Raw genomic sequence first — 24,637 nt, 5'->3', positions numbered from 1 at the left:
AGTATCCGTATGATTTATGTTGATTGCTTATTTAGTATCCTATGACCACCACTGAATGTTGTATCTTATGACCTATGATGAATGTATTTTATGATTATAATCATGGTTTATCACCTGTTGCTTCTATGTACACTGAGGGCTTATGCACAGGAGACAAATTCCTTGTGTGTCCAATCACACTTGGCCAATGAAGAATTCTAGTCCTTATCAATTGCTAGCCTGTCACTATTCAAATTAGAAAACTGAGCGATGGGTTTCTGTCCACAGATTTTCTAAATCTCAAGAAGGCAGAGACTAAACTCACCTTGAAGGGGGAGTGACCCATCTCTGCCCAGTAGAATAAGGGAAATTTCACCTGCCAGAAGCAGCGTAGAAGCTCACCTTAAGAATTTTGAAAACATCAGCTTCCCCATCAGAAAAAGGAACAGGGCGATAATGGATACCACCCACTTCAATGTTTTTCATTTTGATGCATTGCCTTCTATCCCATTCTCTTGCAAAGTGTGTGTCATATAAAGAGCCTGGGAGCAGGTTATAGATCTGAAAAGAGAGACATTGCAATTCAGAAAAGCTGTCCATCTGATGTGGGTCCCTGATCCTGTTAGTCCAACAATTGTTGTTGTTGTTAATTGCGAAGTCGTGTCCGACCCATCGCGACCCCATGGACAACGTTCCTCCAGGTCTTCCTGTCCTCTATCATCTTCTGGAGTCCATTTAAATTCACACCTACTGCTTCAGTGACTCCATCCAGCCATCTCATTCTCTGTCGTCCCCTTCTTCTATTGCCCTCAATCTTTCCCAGCATTAGTCCCTTCTCCAGTGAGTCCTTCCTTCTCATTAGGTGGCCAAAGTATTTGAGTTTCAACTTCAGGATCTGACCTTCTAAAGAGCAGTCGAGGTTGATCTCTTCTAGGACTGACCGGTTTGAACGCCTTGCAGTCCGAGGGACTCGCAGGAGTCTTCTCCAGCACAATAGTTCAAAGGCCTCAATTCTTTGGCGCTCAGCCTTTCTTATGGTCCAACTTTCACAGCCATACATTGCAACTGGAAAACCATGGCCTGGACTATAGGCACTTTTGTTGGCAGGGTGATGTCTCTGCTTTTCAGTATGCTGTCTAGATTTGCCATAGCTTTCCTCCCCAAGAGCAAGCGTATTTTAATTTCTTGGCTGCAGTCCAACAATAGAGGAGGGGAATCTTTCCATGTTTGTGCTTCATAAGAAGGGATACCCAACCATTTCCAATAACATTTCCCTACACTTGCAATTTAACAAGTGGTCCTTGACTTATGACCACAATTGAGCACCAAATTTCTGCCGCTAAACATGACAGTTGTTAAGTGAGTTTTGTCCCAGTTTTACGACCTTTCTTGCCACAGTTGTTAAGTGAATCGCTGCAGTTGCTAAGTTAGTAATACAGTTTAAGTAAATCCCCACCCTCCAATCACCCAACCAGCATCCGGCTGTAGTTAGTCCAAAGCGCAACAGTTGTCCCAGCTTGACCCTCTTCCTCCTGTTCGTCTGCGCAATCTTCGGCCTTCTGAGAAGCCCCGCCCTAACAGCGCGGTGCTCCCGCTCATCAGCTGTCCGGCAATCACTCGTTAAACTGTTCAGGCGTCTCCTCCACGTGGGCACGGCTCCCAACGTCATCCGGCATTCCGCTCGGCATCCGCTGCACACCAACCGCCCATCAGCTGTTTGGCGGTTCAAACGCCCCCAAAAGAGCATCACCGCTTGAGCTACTTCACCAAGATGGTGAGCTGCGTGGAACCGGTGCTGGCCGTCTTCTCCCCCAATGTGCTGTCCTTTTCCTTCCTCCCTCCTCTATGTCGAGCCCAGGAGGGCTTGACATCTGGCTTCCCCCTTAACTTTGCTTGTCAGAAGGTAGCAAAAAGTGATCACATGACCCCAAGACTCTGCAACCATTATAAAAATGAGCCAATTGCCAAGTGCCCGAATTTTGATCACAAGACAATGAGAATGGTACAATGGTCATAAATGTGAGTTGCTTTTATCAGTGCTGTTGTAACTTCCAATGGTCACTAAACATGAGCTGTGATGGTGCAGTGGTTAAAATGCAACATTGCAGGCTAACCTACTGCTCACTCCAGGAGTTCAATCCTGACTGCCTCAAGGCTGACTCAGCATCCGTCCTTCTGAGGTCAGGAAAATGAGGACCCAGATTGTTGGGGGCAATAGGCTGACTCTGTAAACCACTTAGAGATGCTGTCAAAACACTATGAAGTGGTATATAAGTCAAAGTGCTATTGCTAAACAAAGGGCTATAAGGAGAACTACCATTATTTCCGGCGTATAAGACGACTCGGCATATAAGACGACCCCCGACTTCAGCGCCGATTTCTACACCTTAGAAAGTTGTCTTATACGCCAGAAAATACGGTACCTGTATTTGGGGGGGAGGAAGTTTTAAGGAGATCTAAAGAATGAACACTATAGTTATTTGAAGGTATGGGCAGCACTAAGCTGGAGAAAATTGTTAGGTCCCTTCCAACTCAGTTATTTGTTAATTCTATTAATTCAAATACAGGTGGGTCTCAATCAATCAATCAGAATAGAGCTGAAAAGGACCTTGAAGGTCTTCTAGTCCAACCCCATGCTCAAGCAGGAGTCCCTATACCATTTCAGGCAAGTGTTCGTCCTATCTCTTCTTGAAAACCTCCAGTGATGAAGCATCCATAACTTCTGGTGGCAAGCTGTTCTGCTGGTTAATTGTCCTCATTGTTAGGAAATTTCTCCTTAATTAGTTTCCAACCATTGTTTCTTAACTTGCCTTCCAGTGCTTTGGAAAATAGGTTGACTTTTTTCTTCATGGCATCCCTTCAAATACTGGAAGACTGCTGTCGTGTCACTCCTAGTCCTTCTTCTCACCAGACTAGTCATACCGTGTTCCTGCAACCCTTCTTGGTGTCTTCATATGACCGTATGATTTCATACCTTCTTCATATGACTCACCTTCTCAGGGGAGAGCTGGGCTTCGGGTTTCAAGAGAAAGACACTCTGGTCAATAGCATGGAAAGCACAGAGGGAGCCAGAGGAAGCAGCAAGATGGAGTTGGGTTTTCTGCCCAGGCAGGCCTTCTTGATCAGAGAACCAGAGTCTGGCCTGTAAACATAAACCAGGTTTTTGAAAAAGTCATTTCTTCTGCAATAAGAAATGACACTCCTCCGCTGCCGCCACCCCCAAGCCATCCTTCTTGGAGGCTGCAGAAAGATGGGCTGTGCAGGCAGATTCAAAGCTTCTTGGCCCACTGCCATCGTCATGACAACCCAGCTGCCCATGATGCCCCCATTGTCATGATTATCTAATAAGCATTGTTGGGTAAGAGACAAAGGGGAGGGAAGACAAAATGGCTGGCGCCCCCATTGTCATGACAACCCAGCTGCTCATGATGTCCCTGTCATCATGATTACCCAATAAGTATTGTTGGGAAAGATTCAAAAGGGAGGAGGGAAGACAAAATGGCTGCTGGCCCCCATCGTCATGACAACCCAACTGCCAATCAAATAAGCATTGTTGGGTAAGAGATAAAGAAAAGGGAAGACAAAATGGCTGCCAGAAAGCTCTGCTATTAGCGTTCTCGGGGAGGCAGAGGCAGAATAAACAACCAAACTCTGGGGTAAAAATAAAGAATAATATTTTTTTAAAAATAAAAATATAGACAGCCCTGTGGGGACACGACAACGGGAAAAGAGGCGCCCGGTGAGAAAACTGGGAGGGAGATTTATTTATTTCCTTCCCGCAGAGCTGCATGAGGGAAAAATTCTTCAAGTTGTTTTTCTCAGACAGAGCCAAAAGAGGGAAAAAGGAGAAGAGCTTAAAGCCCAGCCATGATCCAATTAGCAGAAAAGGGGAAGAAAAGGTCAGGGTTTTGACACAAACAGAAATAGAAAATAAAATAAATAAAAAAGAAGAAGACCGAGCGCTGAGAAAAACATACAGCCCTAGAAAGTGACAAAAGATAAATGCGGGCAATAAAAGAAGGGAGATAAAGAAGATAAAGAAAAGGAAGATGGACAGCTATAGTGACATTGGACTTTAAAAAGTGTAGATAAAGAGCTTAGGGAAAATAAATTTTTAAAGAATATAGTGTAGATAAAGGTATGATATAGGTGGTTTATCTGGTCCCCCTGTTTGGTTTTCAATTTTGAGTTTCAACTGTCCCTAAAATTATCAGTTTAACTAAATAGTCTATTGTATTTGCAATTTTCTTCTTTTCATATTTCTCTTCTGCATGTCTTGTCCAATAGACCACATTTTTCTAACATATTCCTTGTAAATGGCTATTAAACTTGGAGGTCTTCTAAACCAATCACCTGTTCCAAGGTCCCGTGTTATTCTGTAATGCTGTAAATCTGTGCTGCCTTTTCTGTGGGTTCAGTCCAGGTCAAAAGGGGAACTCGTCTGACATTAAACACATGATCAATATGCTATTTCTAAAACCAGATTAAAAGCTGACATTTTGTTTTTCCACCTACCTTGTTGGAGAAGCACTTTTCTACAGTGAAGTCTCTGGAGTGAGCAACAAGTTCTCCATTGGGCAAAATGGTGTAGAGGAGCAAGCGGGTCACGGGAGCCGTGTCGACATCCACCGAGAGATTCAAAAGGAAGTCCCCTTTCGGTTCTAAAGCATGAAAAACCCAAGTGGAGAAAAGACAGAGAGAGAGAGAGAGAGAGAGAGAGAGAGAGAGAGAGAGAGAGAGAGAGAGAGAGAGAGAGAGAGAGAGAGAGAAAGAGATTGAAAAGAGGAATGTTAAAAGAAATGAGTTCCAGTTGGAATACATTAAATTCCAATAGGGCAACCATAACAGACTGAGAAAGTTCTAGGCTGCATGAACAGAGGGATAGAATCAAGATCACGCGAATTGTTAATATCACTTTATAACGCCTTGGTAAGGCTACACTTAGAATACTGCATCCAGTTTTGGTCAACACAAGATAAAAAAGATGTTGAGACTCTAGAACAGTGGTTCTCAACCTGTGGGTTGGGACCCCATTGGGGTTGAATGAACATTTCATGGGGGTCGCCAAACAACGCAGTCTGCCATTTTCCCCCCCTTTTCCTTAGCTCTGCTACTCCCTTTTATTCTATTGGCTTTTGAAAGCCAATAGAATAGACTCTCTTGAATAGAGTCTAATTCTATTGGCTTTCAAAAGCCAATAGGAATTGTCCAAGCTGTCTCTGCCCTACTGAGCCCGCCAAAAGCCCCAGTCTGCAAACGGTGCTGCACCAGTTGAGTAGTCCTCGACTTACGACCGGTTGGGGGTCGCGGCATTAAAAAGGTTGAGAACCACTGCTCTAGAAAGAGTGCAGAGAAGAACAACAAAGATGATTAGGGACTGGAGGCTAAAACATATAAAGAGCGGCTGCTGGAATTGTGTATGTCTGGTTTAATGAAAAGAAGAACTAGGGGTGACATGAAAGCAATGATCCAATATCTCAGGGAGTGCCACAAAGAAGAGCTATTCTGCAAAGCACCCGGGGGCAGGACAAGAAGCAATGGAAACTAATCAAGGAGAGAAGCAACCTAGAACTAAGGAGGAATTTGGTGACAGTTAGAACAATTAATCAGTAGAACAACTTGCCTTCAGAAGTTGTTGGTGCTCTATTACAGGAGGTTTTTAAGAAGAGACTAAACAACCATTTGTGTGAAGTGGTATAGGGTTTCCTGCCTGAGCAGGTTGGACTAGAACAGTGGTTCTCAACCTTTCTAATGCCGTGACCCCATAATACAGTTCCCCATGTTGTGGTGACCCCCAACCACTTATACATCACTGGGTACCAGGGGGGTGGCCAAGGAAAAGGGGGAAAAAATGGCGGACAGCCTTGTTTGGCGACCCCTGTGAAATGGTCGTTCAACCCCAAATGGGGTCCCGACCCACAGGTTGAGAACCACTGGACTAGAAGATTTCCAAGGCTGGTTCTAACTCTGTTATTCTAGTCTATTCTTCTATTCTAAATGTGGGACAGAAGTGGATCATTGAAAAATCAGGAGCTGAAGAACTTAAGCAGCTCTCTTCTCCTACACAGTTGCATGGGCTTGCCTTATCCATGAATCAGCAAGTGACTCTCCCACTGCCACTGGTGGTAACATCTCCCACTGCAAAACTACACCTGGCATGCCAGGCTGCAGCTCCGAGAGGCTGAACCCCTGAGCCTCTTTGTGGATCTCCAGGAAGAGCCAGTCCTAAAAGAAATGGTAGTAGGCAACTGGGCAACCTACTAATTGCAAAAGATGTCACTGTTGCACACTGTGATGCCCAACAAAAACTCAGGATGAAGGAAGTGGCTACATAGATTTGGGAGAAATGGCCTGTATCTTCTCCCCCCATGTTCCCACTGCTTGAGACCATCCTTTCCTTTGGTCACAGGCAAGGCTGGCTGTATGTACCCATGTTTCCTAAGAAATAGAATATAGCAACCAGTTGCAAGTGGGAAAAAGAGAGACTTTGCAGACAAGTAAGGGGCAGCCAGTATTTAGCAAGGGAGAACTGGAGTCCCCATAGATAGACACATCTCAAGCCCAGCACTTGAAATGGGAGGGGTGGACATTCCCAGGAAGCTTTTTGCCAAGCGTGGAGGGGAATGCAAGCTAGGGGTGGGGAAGCATTTACCTTTTCCCTCCATCGGCTGTGTGTGTGTCCCTGCTCGTATGATGTCTCCCTTTGCCATCACCTGGAAACAAAAGGGCAATTCTTGCAATGCAGGTCAAAAAGCGCCAAGGTGGCAGTCACCATCCTATCTTTTTTTTACCGCTTTCTGTGGACACCCTTGATCGAGATACTTTCAATACCCCCTGAAATCGGGCACCAGGTTTTCCAGTCATTTAGCAGCAAGAAGCTCATCAACAGTAGTGTGAGACAAACAGTCCTTGAACTTAATTTTTTTTAAAAGCAATTGTCCCTCTGAAATTCACTCTAAAATCACAAGCTGAAGATCTGGAGCATAATGCCGTAACAATATTCTACTCACTGGGGCCCATAGCTTCCTAAAATTGGTATAAGAGCAATCTCCAGCTTCCAAAAGGTTTCCAGTTGTGGTTTATGCCACTGATGAAATCAAAAATCAAATCTGTTGCTATTCTACCTAAGACTGAATCTTCATCAATCTATGTTCGCATTCTATACCCCTAAAGTATATCCTGTCTCCAGAAAAAAAGAATATCTTTCTTTTCCAACTCACCAAATAATGAAAGATAATTTCCTTCTTCACTGCATTTGGATCCAAGATGAAATGCACTCGAATCTGCTCTGTGTCACCACAGCTCAATGTTTTTGGCAGAGGCTCAATGTGGAGGTAACTTTGACTTGGTGAGTAAAATCGGTACACTAAGTGCGAGGCATGTCGGTGATAAATGGAGACTGAATTGTGACACCATTCATTTTCTTTGTAAACTCCCTGTTTATAGAAAGGAAAAGAAACCACCCTGCTTAAAGAGCAAAAAAATAATAATATTTTCACCAAATATAGTTACCGAATGAAGGAAAAAGCTAGACCAGTAATTTTTTCTCCCCAATTCTCTGCCACAAAGAGGACGGGGTCAATTTATTTTCCAAAGCGGCAGAAGGAAGGACAAGAAACAATGGATGGAAACTAATCAAGGAGAGAAGCAACCTAGAATTAAGGAGAAACTTCCCATCCGTGAGGACAATTAACCAGTGGAACAGCTTGTCCCCAGAAATTGTAGGAGCTTCATTACAGGAGGTTTTTAAGAAGAGACTGGACAATCACTTGTTTGAAATGGTGTAGGATCTCCTGCTTGAGCAGGGGGCTGGACTAGAAGACCTCCAAGGTCCCTTCTAGCTCTATTCTGATTGATTTGTTCAGTCCAACCATCGGCACACAGCAGGAATATACTACTACAGCATAGTCTTTAAATCCATAGGATTTTGTTTGAGACACCAGAAGGGTAGCACACGGGTGCAACTACCAATAAACCAGTACTCACTGTTTTGAGCCAATAGCTGAGTACTAATTTTTCCAAACAATCAGAGGAATAAATTATATTTATGCATTCAGTCAGGGTTCTGCTAAATACAATAGCATGTTTTGGTCTTCAAAATTCTGAATGCAAGATGCTCCTTTGCCTCATCTTGCTTGTGCACCATCATGATGGGCAGGACATAAGCCAGGAAGCAGGCAAGCTGTGTCTCTTCAGTAAAGACATCAGCTATACCATTGTTCAAGGAAGGAAAATGAACCTTTTAAAAGTAATCCTTGGAGGACCCAACCCTGTACACCCAATGTTTCTACACCTACAGAAGCTCCTCCATTAACCACCACTTATTCAGAGATTATTTGAATTTAACAGTAGCAATACTTAATGACCAGTTCTCAATTTTGCAGCTGTTTATTTATTTATTTATTTATGAGACTTATATACCGCTTTAAGTGTGAGCACTCTCTAAGCGGTATACACCAGTAAGCAATGTATATATAGATTTACATTGCCCCCAACAATCTGGGTCCTCATTTTACCTACCCTGGAAGGATGGAAGGCTGAGTCAACCTTGAGCCAGTGAGATTTGAACCGCTGACCTGCTGAATACAGTCAGCTAAAGTGGCCTGCAGTACTGCACTCTAACTGCTGCACCACCTCGGCCACCTGTTGCAGCACTCCTGCAGTCACACGATTGCAATCTGGGTGCACGGTAACCAGCCTGGATTTCCAAGTGTTGCAGCATCCTGAGGTCACAGAATCGTGATTTGCAACCCATCCCTGCTGGCTTTCCACAAATAAAGTCACTGGGGAAACCAGCAGGAAGTCAAACATTGCAAATTGCAGTCACGTGTGGTTCTCACTTAATGCCACATGGTGATTTTCATAATAATGATAATGGGGACTGTAAAAACTGCCCTCACTAAGTGGAATCACATTTTATGACCATGTCACTTAGCAGCAGAAATTCCAGTCCCAATTACTGTTGTTTAACAAGGGCAACCTGTATTGGGCTATAGGATAACTTGTGAGTTTTATCAGAGAGACTTCCTGGGCATAATAAACCTATTCCCAAGCATTCAATATCTTTGTTGCTTCCTCTTCCTTCTTCAGTAAAGATTCTCTCTTTAGTAATTCTCTCTTTAGTAAGTTATAGATCAGAAGTCTCCGACTTTGGCAAGTTTACAGCTTGTGGCCGTCAATTCCCAGAATTCCTCAGCTAGCATGGCTGACTGAGGAATTCTGGGAGTTGAAGGTCACAAGTCATAAAAGTGCCATGTTGGAAACCCCTGCTATAGACAGACTAGATCATTCAGATCAGTGGTGTTGCAGGGATGTCTATAGCAAAATATAAGGCAGCAGGGAAACTCCTTCCTTTGCACATCTTCATTATGACATTGCTGCAGGGTAGAATCAAAAAGATACTTTTCTTTGCCATGTTTCTGTAGCCTGTAGCAAAGCCCCGAGATATACAAGAGTGACATCTTTGTATGTTATGTGCATCTGAAATACACATCCAGCAAAATGGCCATGATGTGATGAAGAGCAGAATTGAAACAGATGTTATGAATGTGAGTGTCCTAGAAAAAAAAAAAAAGGAAGTTCTCAAAGCAGTGAGAAATTGGAAAGTGGTAAGGCTGCAGGCATAGATGGTATATAGTGGAAGAAATGTTCCAGGATGAAACAGGCAATTTGCTTATGGAATGCTTATGCAATTCGTTGAATGTTTGTGAAGACGGCATCTGTGCCAAACAATTGGAAGGACATTGCTATTGTTTCCTGTTACAAAGAGAGGGATAACAAGACCGAATGCAAAAACCACAGGGGATACCTTTGTGAGTTCTCCCCAAGATGGCACTTAGCAGAATTTGGAAGGAAAAGGGCACAAGAGGGGATTGTTTATTTAAAAAAAATACCGTATTTTCCGACGTATAAGGCGACCCGGCATATAAGACAACTCCCGACCAGCGCCGATTTCCATGCCTAGAAAGTTGTCTTATACATCGGAAACTACCATAATTTCCGGCGTATAAGATGACTCAGCGTATAAGATGACCCCCAACTTCGGCGCGATTTCCACGCTTTAGAAAGTCATCTTATACGCCGGAAAATACAGTATGTTTTATTAATTTTTTAACATAATCACCTTAATATTCGGTAAACAGTGTGCTGTCTGGGTTTACATTTAAGAAACATTCACTAACAGTTGATTTCTATAATCAATAATCTACATAATAACTTTACTTGATTTCCTCTTTTTCCCATAATGTTCTCTTTTACCAGCGTTAAGTTAATACAATTCTTGTTGTTTTAATGAATGATGATTGAGTATAAAAGTTTTCTAATATTTCTACAGATAACAATCACATCAATATAATATTCTTGGTTGTCTCATTATAGATCCTGTTTACAGTTCTTGTTTACATTTGTTTTTCCCACAATGTTCAAAACATTCTTATTGGTTAAGATTTTCTCAAAGTTAATTACAGTTAAATATTTAAGTATATTTTTTCTCATGTAAATCAACCCAATACTTTTACCTTTCTTAAGGAATAAATAAGACTAAAAAAAGAAAAAAGAAGAATAAGAATAAAAAAAGATAGTATGCTACTTAAAATCCCTATTTTCTGTAAGCTAATACATATTTATTTCCCAAAAAAATCGTTCTTTTTTTACCATAATTAAAAATATATTTAATCTTTAAATATTCCATTTAATAAATCTAATCCTCTAGTCTTTTAACTCTTATTCAAAACATTTTTAATCCATTGTAATTTTCTTAAAGTCTTTAGATTCTTTAGATATCTAAAACATTTGCTTTATATAAGCCATTCCAACTCTTTTATGTTACTCATATCAAGAAATAAAAAAATTTTAAAAAGAAGAAAATAGAAAGTACTATGTTATTTGAGGGGCTCTTCCCTCTTAAAGTCAAATTTACATCCAAAATTTTTCTATTTCTTTAACCATATTCAAACAGGTGTTTCTTTTTAAAATATTTTCTCTGATAGGTTCCATCGTCTATTTTCTTAATTTTCACTTTAGCCTTTTTCTTTTGCCCAGTATCTTTCTTTTAAAAAAACAAGTTTTATTGTTTTTTTTCATTTTACAAACAAGTGCTTAAGAAACAACGTGGTGGCCAAGCCATCAATTGTCCACAAAACAAAACCATACTCATAAAGTTCAGATTAAGTCATTAAAAACCTCCTCTCTTTTCCGTCTAATGACATATTATATTCAAATTGATATATTCCAATACAACTAAGTCAATCATAACAATCCTCAATAATCTTTCATCTAAATAAATCCACAAATCCAGATCCTGTGTTAAGTTTGACTATTTCACTTACTATGTTCCATATTTCTAATCTAAATATCTAGTTAACACTTCGGGAGTCTCCCCATAACCTTTTTCCTTAACATATTCAATAAACATTTATTAATATCATTTCTTCTTTTTTCCTATTCCTCTTCCATTACAAAATAACTATCAGTTCTAATAAGAAAAGAAAACATTAGTTCAAATCAGAAAGGAAAAAAAAACAAAGAAGAAAAAACAGAAACAAAGCAAAAAAAGAAAAGAGAAAAAAATACCTTTCTATTTCTATTATTCTTTATAATCTAACAATCAATCCTTCAATATCTGTATCAAATTTCTTTAACATCCTCCCAAAGTTACTATATCCAAAACATATTAATACATAGACAAAACAACCTGTTATTAAGTTCAAACCTTTAATTAATTTTTATTCAATCTAACCTCTTATTTAACTGTCTTAAGCCATAAATCAATCCATATCTAATAAGCCTTTTAAACCCATTACATAAAACCTTAAGTCACAGTTTTAAATCTTACTCTACCTTTCCTTTTATGCCAAAAAGGTTTCCATAACAAGGCCTCTATATCAATGAACAAGTCACTCTTTACGCCTTGTAGTATCCTTTGAATCAAACAAAGACGTCCTCTTTTCTGTTTTAGAGACCTAGCTCCTTTGTAAGTAATCCCTTGTTGTTTTGAAAAGTCAAATCTCCACGTTTGAAATTGTTGAATAACTGGCTCAGTTATGTCCAACTTTGTAGATGATAATTGTTTATCCAAGCTACCATAGTTCTCAGTTCGTTGGGCTTGTCCGTCTATTTCTATTGGTTTTAAGATTGTAAGTGGTTTAATTGCAATCCTTTTTAGTTCCTCAAAGATCTAATCAGCATGCATATGAAATAGGATGGAATCTTCTTTACCTTTAGTTAATCCCCCTTCTGTTGTTTTTTTGTCTACAGAGTGCTCAGAGAAGGTCTGGGAGTCAATTTGTAAATTCAAAGCAGAGTTTCTGTTTTTTATTTCCATAGTATATTCTTTTATTTGCAAACATATTTCATCAGTAGCTTCGTAAAGTTTTTCCAGTATAAGTTTATAGTCAAGTTGAACCAAGGGTTGCTCCATTTCAAAAATAATTAGAAACAGTCTGTATCATTTAGTAGAGGCTATGTTCAGAAAACATTTAATCAATGTCCACCCCCACCAGTACATCTGTTAATTTTCTTTGTATTTTCCCTTTTATGTTAATCTGAAAGTCAAGATCAGTCTGATCATCAGCAAAAAGGAGAAAATTGCAATTTTAACTTTTTCCACAAGGTGTCCTCAGTACAATGTAAAATCTTCTCCCATAGACCAGGAATCTCATAAACAAGATCAGGAAACACAGGGGGGGGGAGGGGAAGGAGAATTCAAGTCCAATAGCAGATTCAATATTAAAAAGTTTTCCAAGACCCCAAAGTGAAAAATAAAATAGAGAAAAAAAAGTCACTTTAAATTAATTCAATCCATAAGCTTCTTTTTCCCACACTCATCAACGCTGCCTTCTCAGAGCAGGGAAATGATTTCAAAAGTGCTTTTTACAGGCAAAAAAAAAAGGAGAAGCAAGAGAGGAAAGGGAAAAAGTCTCACCCAGCTCAGCCACGGTGGTTCCTGTACTTAGATGCTCTTCTGACTTCTGGTTACAGCAGCAAGGTGAATGGCCATTTTACTGGCCGTTCTTTCCACGTCAGCCCAAAGGAGCAATCTCAGTCCCTTGGAAGAAGCTGCCGCTCTCCCAAGGACGACAAGGACCTCCTCTCCGGTACCCGCCCCTCCAAGGCGGCTTTTCGACCCAATTAAGGGTCTAAAGGAGAATCAGCTGGCGAAGAGAGCAGTCTCCTCGCACAGCTGCGAGCGCCGCAATCCAGAACCCTGCCTAGTATCTTTCTTAATCAATATATTCTGCTGAGTCAAAGAATCTTTCCATATTCTTGTAGATGTTACGGTAGGTATAAAAGGTAAGTCAAGTACAATATCTTTGTGAGAGGCATTTGCCAATTTTTATTGAAAATCTTTTTCTTTCTTTTTCTCTCTGCTGCTGTTATCATTTTTTGCCTCTCCAGTTCTAGTGTTTTTCCTGGCATCTCTGCAGTCCATTTTGTCCAATCTTTTTTCTTATCCTCAAATTTGTTTTGTGGTGTTAAAGTTTTCTTTTCCAAATCCAGTATTTCTTGTAATTTTTTTTCCACTTAGGTCAAATCATACTTCTTTGTTTTGTTAGGTTCCATCTTTAAGTCTCTATCCTCAAATTTGTATTCAGTTGTTTGTTTTATCTGTTCCTTCTCTGTCGTTGTTTCCTGGGATTTTTTTGTTGTAAAGTTAAATTGGAGATGAATTGGTTTATATTTTCAAAGTTATTTTGGATTTCTTTGTGGTTTGAAATCATTCTTATTTGAATTAGTTGCAACATATCATATATCTCTTCTTGAAAAGTATTTATTTTTTCTTGATAGATTCTTTCTATAAATCTCTGATTTTCCATGATGACCAAGAATCCAAATTTTCTTTTCTCTGCAAATAGCTTTGAGGTCAGAGTTAAATAGATACTTGTAATCCAGAAAGTTCAAAAAAGTTTTTTCTTTTTTGTTTCTTTTTTTTTGTTCCCTGAACTTTGTCAGTCTCACTTTGTCTACAGCCCAGATTTTTTTCTTTTTTGTCACAGCTATTCTCTATTGTTAGAGCTTTGAAGGTCACAAGTAGAGATTAGTTTTTTTCCAGATTTTGCCAAGACCTGCATGAAAGCCATAGCTGTCATAGTCTTCATCCACCACTAGATGTCAGCACTGGTTTATTTTTCAAATTTTCAAAATGAACAAATTGCCTTTAAAATGAGAATCTTAACCATTCAGTAACTTCAAAGTTATCCAAACTTAGGTTTTATAGTCATTTCATTTCATTTCAATGCGTTTTGGTCCTCCATAAAAGGTTTAATTCACCACTTCCATTAATAAAAGGGTGGGGCAAAAATCCCCCTCCTTCACTTTCAGAGGTTTTTTGCTTCTTGGGATTTTTTTTCCCTTCAGGAAAGTTGATAAGTAGGATAGAGAAAATTGATGTTCTTACCCAGATTCAAATGCACTGTTTACAACCAGCTTAAAATAGTGTTTTTGACTTCAGTTGCTTGCAGCTTGGGCTAGACTCTGAAGTTAGGCTAGCCTTTCTCAGTTTCTGGAAGGCTTATCATGGACCAGTTGGGTCAACTGCCATCTCTCTGAGGTCCCCAGGACTTCCTTCCTTCTTTGCCACCTCTTCGAGGTGGCTTCTGGCCCATTTAGGGTCCCCTAACATGAAGAAACTCAACTGAAGAGCACAAAGTCCTGAACCCCACGACTACTGTGCTACTGCGCAGGACCCAGAGGGGATTGTTTTTCACTCCAAAACACTCACCTGAAAATTGATGGAGTCCTCTGTGAAATTAGATGTATCTATGGAAAACTGTATTCGTCCTTCCTCATTAGTTGTGTGCCTGGCTGTATATTTCACTGAAGGTCCTGTAATCTGAATGGTCTTGTTAGCCATCGGCACATCCATACCATCCACCAGTTTCATCTACATGGGAAAAAAAAAATCAACCCACATCCAATTATTTTAGATTCGAAATCTCATTAGGGGCATCCCTGCCATCAGAACCTTGCTGGTTTTTTTATGTGTGTTGCACATGGGACACACATTAAAAAGGACAAAGATTTTGATGCCCAGCCACTATCCTGACTTTTTTTGACTCACCCATGAATATTCATTGCTCAAGGGTCTTAAGGCTCCCTCTCCCAAGTTGAGTAGGAGCAGGATTTATGAGGAGGGGTTTGCTAACATGTTTTCATAGGTGGAATATTTGTGATAAGCAAATTAACACCACCACCCCAAATCTTCCCCCAAATTTTAAAGGCTGAAATTATTGTCCTATACTCCCTTGGGGAAAGCCACTAAAGGAATTATGGCAGGCTATATATGTGATCTTTGGTCTTTTTTTTCATCCCTGCCATATTGACTACAAAATTGAGAAGCTCTTTTTTGAACTCTGGTGGGTGGGGGAGGACAGATAGCACAGAGGTGATTGGGAAATGCCATCTGTTGGACTAGCACTGATGAGGTTACCTAGTTTGAGTAATGGAACGTCTGCAAGAAAACAGCAAACTGAGAAGCTACCAAGGATTCCTCAGATGCCATCAGAGGAATGGTTCTCAACCTATGGGTCAGGACCCCATTTGAGGTCAAACGACCATTTCACGGGGGTCGCCAGACAACGCAGTCCGCCATTTTTCCCCTTTTCCTTAGCTGTGCTACTCCCTTTTATTCTATTGGCTTTTGAAAGCCAATAGAATAGACTCTCTTGAATAGAGTCTAATTCTATTGGCTTTCAAAAGCCAATAGGAATTGTCCAGGCTGTCTCTGCCCTGCTGAGCCCACCAAAAGTCCCATTCTGCAAACAGTGCTGCACCAGTTGTCCTCGACTTACGACCGGTTGAGTAGTCCTCGACTTACGACCGGTTGGGAGTCGCGGCATTAAAAAGGTTGAGAACCACTGCCTTAGAGCAACTGGTTGAAAAAATCAGTGTTCGCCTCTTCCCCACCAGTAATCTCTTTCCCGCTGCCTTACCTGCAGGAAAAGGGGGATCCCAGGCTTATAATAAGGCTCTGCATTTTCAAAGTTCAGTTTGCTGGCTGTCGAAGTGATGCTTATGGTGCTCACCTCTGTCATTTCCACCCCTGTCAAAGAGAGGAAGCATTGAAGGAGACGGGAAAGGTTGACGCGTATACAGTGAGCTCAGGAGATGAGTGGAATGGGGATCCAGAAACCAGCCTTATCTGTTATGCCCCCAACCTCTTTTGAAACTGCTCTTCAGATGTTGGAATGGACCCCTGCTGCATTCAAAACCTGCTAATGTGAATGAAAGCAAATATGCATGCTCCAGGATAATATTGCAGGATCCAATCTGGGTTGATCACTAAGACGAAAGGTTTACTCTTCCAAGCTTTCTGGCTGATGCTGGAGCCTATCATCAGGGTGAATGTCTACGGAGATTCTCAAGTCATCAAGGTCATGGTGATACCAAGGGTGTTTTTTCAGGAGGCAACTGGACTTCCTTGTTTTTTCTTTGAAGACATTTTGCTTCTCATCCAAGACGCTTCTTCAGCTTCTTCAGAGCTTCTGAAAAAGCACCTTTGGGAATATCTTCTCTCTCTCTCTCTCTCTCTCTCTCTCTCTCTCTCTCTCTCTCTCTCTCTCTCTCTCTCTCTCTCTCTCTCCCTCCCCCTCCCTCCCTCGCTCTCTCTCTCTCTCTCTCTCTCTCTCTCTCTCATATGTCCGTTGGGCTGCTCAGTGGTTGTGTTTATACAGTTCCCAGTTGTAGGTAGCTTTAACTTATTAATTAGGGCATTAATGACTGGTAATAATAATAATAATAACAACAACAATAATAGGCTCCTTGGGTGCAATACCAAAACAACTGGAGCACCACCTGAACACCATTGGCATTGACAAATTCACCATTAGTCAATTGCAAAAGGCAGCCTTACTAGAAACTGCTTCCATCCTGCGACGATACCTGTAATACCATCAAACATCCACATCTGCCTATCCCACGTCCTGGGTAAAGACTTGATAGGTAGACAAAATGCCAAATCCAGTTTGAACATCTGGCTGACTATGTGATGATCAATAATAATAATAATAATAATAATAATAATAATAAAAATAAAAGTTGGAAGGGACCTTGGAGGTCATCTAGTCCAACCGCCTGCTCAGCAGGAAACCCTATACCATTTCGGACAAATAGCTGTCCAGTTTCTTCTTAAAAACTTCTAGTGTTGGAGCATTCACCACTTCTGGAGGCAGGTTGTTCCACTGGTTAATTGTTCTAACTGTCAGGAAGTTTCTCCTCAGTTCTAGGTTGCTTCTCTCCTTGATTAGTTTCCGCCCATTGCTTCTTGTCCTGCCTTCAGGTGCTTTGTAGAATAGCTTGACTCCCTCCTCTTTGGAGCAGCCCCTGAGATATTGGAACACTGCTATCCTGTCCCCCCTCGTCTTTCTCTTCATTAAATTAGACATACCCATTCCAGCAACCGTTCCTTATATGTTTTAGCCTCCAGTCCCCTAATCATCTTTGTTACTCTTCTCTGTACTCTTTCTAGAGTCTCAACATGTTTTTTACATCATGGTGACCAAAACTGGATGCAGTATTCCAAGTGTGGCCTTACCAAGGCATTGTAAAGTGGTATTAATACTTCACGTGAACTTGATTCTATCCTTCTGTTAATGCAGCCCAGCACTGTGTTGGCCTTTTTGGCAGCTGCAGCACACGGCTGGCTCATATTTAAGTGATTGTCCACTAGGACTCCGAGGTCCCTCTCACAGTTACTACTATTGAGCAAGGTACCCCCTATACTATACCTGTACATTTGGCTTTTCTTGCCTAAATGTAGAATCTTACTTTTTTCACCACTGAATTTTATTTTGTTAGATAAGTCATTAATTTTGTTTCATGCCATAGGGCGTCTCCTAAGTATCTGATAGGCTGGTGGTAAATCAACACTCCTGTTGACTGACAACATAATGGAGAGAGAGGAGTTCTCTGATGATGCCTGAAAGCTTGGAAGAATAAATCTTTGGTCTTGGTGACCGACCCAGAAGGGATCTTGCAATATTGCTAATGTTTTGCTCTGAGATGTGCTTATGTGTATGTATGTATGTGTGGGTGTGTTTGGGTGGGTGCTTGCATAGCAATTTCTACTAGAGAGTGGTTGCTCTTGTGTTATCAAAATTGATGATGTTCAGTTGAAATTATATGATTGTCTTTATACTGTACGCTTCTAAGCTGTCTAAAATCTGGGTCAGATTACAAGAATAGAATAGAATATAGAACTTAGAACATAGAATATAGAATACAGAATACAGAATAGAAAATAGAAAATAGAATAGAGAATAGAATAGAGAATAGAACAGAGAACAGTTGGAAGGGACCTTGGAGGTCTTCTAGTCCAACCCCCTGCTCAGGCAGGAAACCCTACACCAGTTCAAACAAAGGCTTCCAATCTTCTTAAAAACTTCCAGTGTTGGAGCATTCATAACTTCTGGAGGCAGGTTGTTCCATTGATTAATTGTTCTAACTGACAGGAAATTTCTCCTTAGCTCCAAGTTGCTTCTCTCCTTGTTTAGTTTCCATCCATTGCTTCTTGTCCTGCCTTCAGGTGCTTTGGAGAATAGTTTGACTCCCTCTTCTTTGTGGCAGCCCCTGAGATATTGGAACACGGCTATCGTGTCACTCCTAGTCCTTCTTTTAATTAATTTAATCAATTAGATTACATCTGGTCCAAGAGGGATACAGTGATCTCCCACTCTTACCATAGAGCAAAAAAATGCTGATCTATTGACACCACACACACACACACACACACACACACACACACACACACACACACACCCTTGTTCAGATGTCTTAGAGCTAGAATTTCCACCAGAGCAGCAGTTCTCAAATATTTTGGTCTTGGGAACCCTTTACATCACGGGTGTCAAACTCGCCATGTCATGTGACGTGTCGTGAAGTATCACAACTTTTTTTGCACTGCCAGAGCTGGGGTGGGTGTGGCCTCCATATGATGCAACTGGCCTGTTTGACACCCCTGCTTTACATTCTTAAAAAATGATAGAGGTTATATCTATAAATATATACTGTATTAAAAATTAAAACTGAGAAATGCTAACGCATTTAATTATTTGACTTTCCAGACCCCCTGAAAGGGTCTTGATCACACTTTCAGAATCACTGCACTGCAGCATCACTTGACATGGCCATCCCAACCCCTAGGAATAGCGATAGCCCACAAACCCACTGCCACACCCTTCCAGGAATTATCCAGAACCAAAGACAAGACACAGAAGGATGAAAGAAGCAACGTAATCTACAAAATCAACTGTAACGATTGTGACCACTTTTATGTGGGACAAACATCAGGTCAAATTAAAAACCAGGAACCGCGAACACTGGCTGGCAGTCCAACACTACAATCCCAAATCCTTAATCGCTACCCACATCAACACCGAACAACACCAGCCATGCTGTGACCTGCCAGGCTCGTGAGTTCATTGAAGCCTGGCATTCCACAAGCAATTCCATCAACAGACCTACAATCAGCTTAGGAACCTGTCATGCCTCCGTCTGAGCCTGAATCTGTGGAGGAAAATGAACTGGAACGGGATCCTATGGAGGCCGAGGAAGAGGTGTCTGTGGCTTCAGAGGAATGTGAGAAAGAGCAGGCTGAGGCAGGCCAGGGCCCTTCAGGATTGGGACAGGAGGAACAAGAGAGGCAGAGTTCAGGCCCCCACCTGATCCTACAGCACGGAGAGTGGAGAGAAGGAGGGAACAACACAGGCAGGCTCAATTACTCGGGAGGAGAGCGTCCCGCCCTACTCCACAAGGAACACCTGGAGATTGAGATTTAAGGAGCCGCTGTGGGGAGGGGCATTTGTCAAGAACAAATGCTGATTCATTGTAGTGTTGTGTATTGTTGCTCTTGTTCTGTGCCTTCTGTTTGGAAACCTGGAAACCTTGACTATCGGAGTGTATTTCAGATTCTCTCTTTTGGAAACTGTTCAGGCAAGCTAGGATTCAAACAGACTCCTTAAGTTTATGTTGTCTTCCTTGTTATCTCTATGGCCTTGAATACTTTCTTATGCTAATCAGACTGTATTTGAACCTACTTTCAGCCAGAGTCGGCTGAAGGGGTGTGTGTGTTATTTTGTTGGAGGTTTGCCAGCAAACGTGGGAGCATTTGGGGGAAATTGGGAGCAATAAAAGAACGGTTTGAATTGCCAGCTGACTGCATTGCCTCTGTGCTGTGCCCTGGGTCATCACAGAACCCCTCAGAATCCAAATCAACCTCACAGCCAACCAGAGACAGCATCGACCCTCAACCATGCAAGTCCCCTCTCCCCCCCCCCTCCAGTTCACCTCCCAATGAGCTTGACCTGATGTAGCCTCCCCATCACAAGACCCATCACCAGCCTCTCACTGATGACTCACACCTGACCCATCAGAAGACCCTCACTTGACACACCCATACCCGAAGCCCTTATCAGCAGAAGAACACTGACATCCCCTAAACTCCACTGAAGATGTTACCTAGCGATGAAATGTTTGGAAACCAACCCACAAGCTCGGAGAACGAACCTTCACCCTCATGACCATTCGTAACCTTCCTGAAGCCCTCCAATGAAGGAAAATTCATTGTTTCAGGTGGCAGCCCATTCCATCGGCTCACCCCTCACCCAATCAGGGAGTTCCTCCTGACATCTAGCCCAACCCTCTCCTCCTGCTGCTTCCTGAAAGATACCTGTGCCTTCTTCGATGATCTTGCCTTCTGCCTTAATATGCATTTCCAAACCATTTTGCTTCAGATGAAACATCTTGGTTTCTACCACCTGAGAGAAACACCCTTGTCCATTCGCCTGTAAGGGAAAACAAAAAAATACTAACCCAAGAAGCCAATGGTTTTAAGGACCATGTTGCTTTATGTGTTGCCTTCCTCAAATGGCTGTGTTCATTGGAACTGAAAACCCATCAGCCATAGCCAGCCTGTGCAATGCAGCTAGAAGGCATCAGAACAGCAAAGGGTGCTTTACAGATTACCGAAGAGGACATTTAACAGATGAAACCCAACTCGATCTCTTGGGAAACTACTTGCCTGCTTCATCTCAATCTTGCCAGGTTTTTTATAATATTTGGAGAACCTCAAGGCCATCTAATCCAACTCCTCAGTCTCTTCTTAAAAACCTCCAGGATTGAGCACCCATGATTTCTGAAGGCCAGGTGTTCCACCGGTTAATTGTCCTCACTATTAGGAAGTTTCTCCTTAATTCCAGGTTGTTTCTTTCTTTGATCGGTTTCCAACCATTATTACTTGTCCTGCCCACTGGTGCTTTAGAAAATAATTTGACCCTCTTTTTTTGTGGCAGCTCCTCAAATACTGGAACACTGCTATCATGTCTCCCCTATTTCTTCTTTTCTTTAGACTAGCCAAACCTAAGTCCTGCAGCCGTTCTTCGTATGTTTTACTCTCCAGGCTTTTGATCATTTTAGTTGCTCATCTCAACATCTTTTTTGTATTATAGTGACAGTATTCCAGGTGTGGTCTCACTAGGGTTTTATAAAGCGGTACTAATACTTTGCCTGATCTTGATTCTATGCCGCTGTTTATACAACCCAGGATTGTATTAACTTTTTTGGCTCCTGCTGCACACTGTTGGCTCATAGTCAAGTGATCGTTCACTAGGATTCCAAGGTCCCTCTCACAATTACTGTTTTTGAGCCAGGTCTTGCCTAATCTGTACTTATATCTTTGATTTTTCTTGCCTAAATGTAAAACTCTGCTTTTCTCCACACTGAAACTCATTTTGTTGGATAGGGCCCATTGTTCAAGTTTGTCATGAACTGCAGCTCACGAAAATTACACAGTCTGCTAATAAAATGTGTTAGTTTGAAAAGGCATCCCAGATTCCTCATTTTCATAAATTAACTACGCACCCATACCCGTCTACTGGCATTCATATAACTTTGATTTGAAATCTAAAAAGACATCAGGGAAAGGCTGTTAATGCAAGCACAAAATAGGGGCATGGCAATATGCAAGGGAGAGCTTTCAAAACATGGCAGATGAGCATCATCCCACCTGTTACGAAATCCATAAAAAAAATCAAGCAACTCCCGGAGACACCACTGGAAAATTCTCACTGATTAAAAAAAAGGGCTGGTATAACCATGTTTTGTGTCATCTAACCCTCTTTCCCCGGCATTGAAGCTGATTAATGAGACTGTGTGAATCTCGCTTGGGGTCTGACGGTAGCCTTAGATCCTCTAAAGCAAAGATGGTCAACATCTTTGGTAGCTGGGCTAACATTCCCTCTTCCAATTGTCCATGGTGGCTCAACCTAGCAGGAATCAGAACTGAAGAATGTTGGACGAACTACACATTCCTCATCCCATCTAGAACATTTTCCTTGGTCTGGAACCTACCTCTCCACTGTACTCTTCACACAGATTCAGCTCTGTCTCTGGACATGGATTATGTTGCATATAACGACGGCAGACAGCCATTTTCACTAGGCCAGGGACAGGTTTCCCATAGGTGTACCTGAATCCAGAACCAAACTGATTAAAGAGTTTAAAAAAACCAACCACAATCTACCGCGATAAGTTTTTGTGTGCTTTTATGATACAGAAGGGAGAAGGCTTGCCTCTTTTGTGAAAACAAGATTGTCTGTATCTGTTCATTCTTTTGATCACTGCAACTCATTTTATCAGTATGAGAAGTTGTCTTGCCAGGGATATTGTGAAGCCATTCCCCAAATACAGGACCTATTCTTTCATCAGCACGATTGATTATGGACACTGATGGCAATGCTCCCCTTCTCTGACTACTGTAATGCCTTGGGCTGGACTAAAATGGGAGGCTGGAAAAATACTGAGTGTCTGACAGAAATTGTGGGTGAAAGAGAGGTTTTCCTGTTCCCAGATGACACTTAAATTTAGAAATGCCAGATATCCTGTTTTTAACTCTGCACATGATATATTGCAAACTGCCTATCACTTGAAATATTGCAAATTGCTAAAAGCATTCCTATGTTAAAATGAGGAACTATAAATTATAACCATGTCTAGTAACCTTCCTATGTTAGAATAAGGAACTATAGAATGTAACCATGTATGGAATATGTCCTGATCAGGGAATACTTACGGTATGTATTGGGGGTTATAAATATGATCACCCATGCCCCTGTTGGGCTGTGAATAGCTCTCTGAACCTGCGCAAATAAACTTTCCTTCCACAAAAGAGTTGACTCAAGTCTCTCACTTCTACAACAGGATGACCACGAGGCTCATGACACAGTGATGGCACCTATCTTGTGAATGGTGCCTCAAGGAAGGATTGAGGTTGACAATGCATCTTATCCACATATCGTGCCTAAATTAATCTTTGGAAAGGGTCCTGGAACAACGCCGATCATTGATGTGAAAGAGAAGAGTTTGGAAGAGGAAGGAATGGGGGAATCCCCAGACTTGGAGGTATCTTTGTCCACCCCACATTTTCCTACGTGGCGTAGAACAGAGGAGGAATTACCTAGTCCCCTCCTCTTCCTCTCATCTCTATTCTGCTACTATAGTGTATGTCGAAGATTTAAAACTAGAACAAGTCTTTGGGACTCTTTATACAAATTATGAGCAGCATTGCTTTGAGCTGCCTTGGAAAGTTGTGTGCCTTTCATTATACAGCCGGAGATATGCAGATAATTTTAGTTTTTACCTGCTGTTCACATTTCTCCATGTTTTTACTTGGCTTTCATCCCTATTTTGCCTATTTAACCATTTCTGATGTTTTCTGATTTTTTTAAATCAATGCACCGCCAAGATATATATTTTTGCTATAATAGAATTTCAATATAGAATTGCAAGGGCTTACTCTAAACTGGATATAGGGAGTGACTTGGGGGCAAGAGAGGAAATTACCCATATAATTTCCCAACATGTGATTTCTAAAAAAAATTATCATGTCTTTCAGGCCACCAACTTGACCTTTTCATACCCTCCCCACATTCCCACCCCAAAGGAAGGTACCTAGGATGAGATAAAGATCCAGGGAGAAGTCCTCCATTCTCCCTTTTTTCCCCAAATAAGGAAAAGAAACCTTGTTAGATCTTACTTCCCACAAAAGGTTATTTCAAATTTTCCAGTCCAAATGGAGATTTGCTTCGGTCCCGTCATCGAAACTTTAAACTTGGGTAATACTAAAAAGAGGAGAGAAATGTCAACTCTAAAGGAGAACTTTATATGCTCTTCAAACCATGTTACTGTTTGCCTTGTTTTGCTATCCTATCATATTAACATGGAGTTGAATCCTAGCTGAAAATTCTGAGCATCTCTAAAAGCCAATCCAGTATTAGAATTAAGGATACATCCCGCATGCCAAGTTATTGAGTCTTTTTTGCCCTGGCTGGTCACAAGGGCTAACTTTGGGTTCTCTCCCTAGATCAGGGGTAGGCAACCTTGGCTCTTTTATGACTCGTGGACTTCAACTCCCAAAATTCCTGAGCCACAAGTCATAAAAAAGCCAAGGTTGCCTACCCCTGCCCTAGACAAAATGGAGATACCGATGCTAAGGCAATGTTTCTCAGTTTCAGCAACTTTAAGATGTGTGGACTTCAGCTCCCACAATTCCCCACTCCACACATCTTAGAATGTTGGCTGAGGAATTCTGAGAGTTGAACCCTTCTATATACTACAAAAACTCTTTGGTTTCTTTGTCTGTACATAATTGGGCAAAAAAATTTGAATC

The 24,637-nt window shown here is 41.3% G+C and overlaps 1 protein-coding gene across 2 annotated transcripts in view; it reads right to left on the bottom strand.

Moving 5' to 3' along the window:
• Positions 1-24,637, bottom strand: part of LOC120317829 (alpha-2-macroglobulin-like) — an 85,463-nt gene that overhangs the window by 44,283 nt on the left and 16,543 nt on the right. For both annotated transcript variants that reach the window (XR_005559316.1, XM_039364736.1), the window contains exons 7-16: positions 24,005-24,089; positions 22,321-22,438; positions 20,642-20,756; positions 15,909-16,018; positions 14,699-14,860; positions 7,200-7,415; positions 6,632-6,692; positions 4,495-4,640; positions 2,972-3,121; positions 382-540 (exon numbers count right to left, since the gene is read on the bottom strand). Coding sequence is in view for 1 of the 2 variants with exons in the window: in XM_039364736.1 (XP_039220670.1) it covers positions 382-540; positions 2,972-3,121; positions 4,495-4,640; positions 6,632-6,692; positions 7,200-7,415; positions 14,699-14,860; positions 15,909-16,018; positions 20,642-20,756; positions 22,321-22,438; positions 24,005-24,089 (1,322 nt within the window). In the remaining variant the exon portion in view is untranslated. The remainder of the gene's footprint in view (positions 1-381; positions 541-2,971; positions 3,122-4,494; positions 4,641-6,631; positions 6,693-7,199; positions 7,416-14,698; positions 14,861-15,908; positions 16,019-20,641; positions 20,757-22,320; positions 22,439-24,004; positions 24,090-24,637) is intronic.

Source organism: Crotalus tigris, unplaced genomic scaffold, assembly GCF_016545835.1.
Source record: "Crotalus tigris isolate CLP2741 ecotype Arizona unplaced genomic scaffold, ASM1654583v1 scf7180000019840.826796, whole genome shotgun sequence".
NCBI lineage: Eukaryota > Metazoa > Chordata > Lepidosauria > Squamata > Viperidae > Crotalus > Crotalus tigris.
The sequence above is the reverse complement of the archived record's forward strand: the minus strand, read 5'-3'. Positions and strand labels throughout refer to the sequence as shown.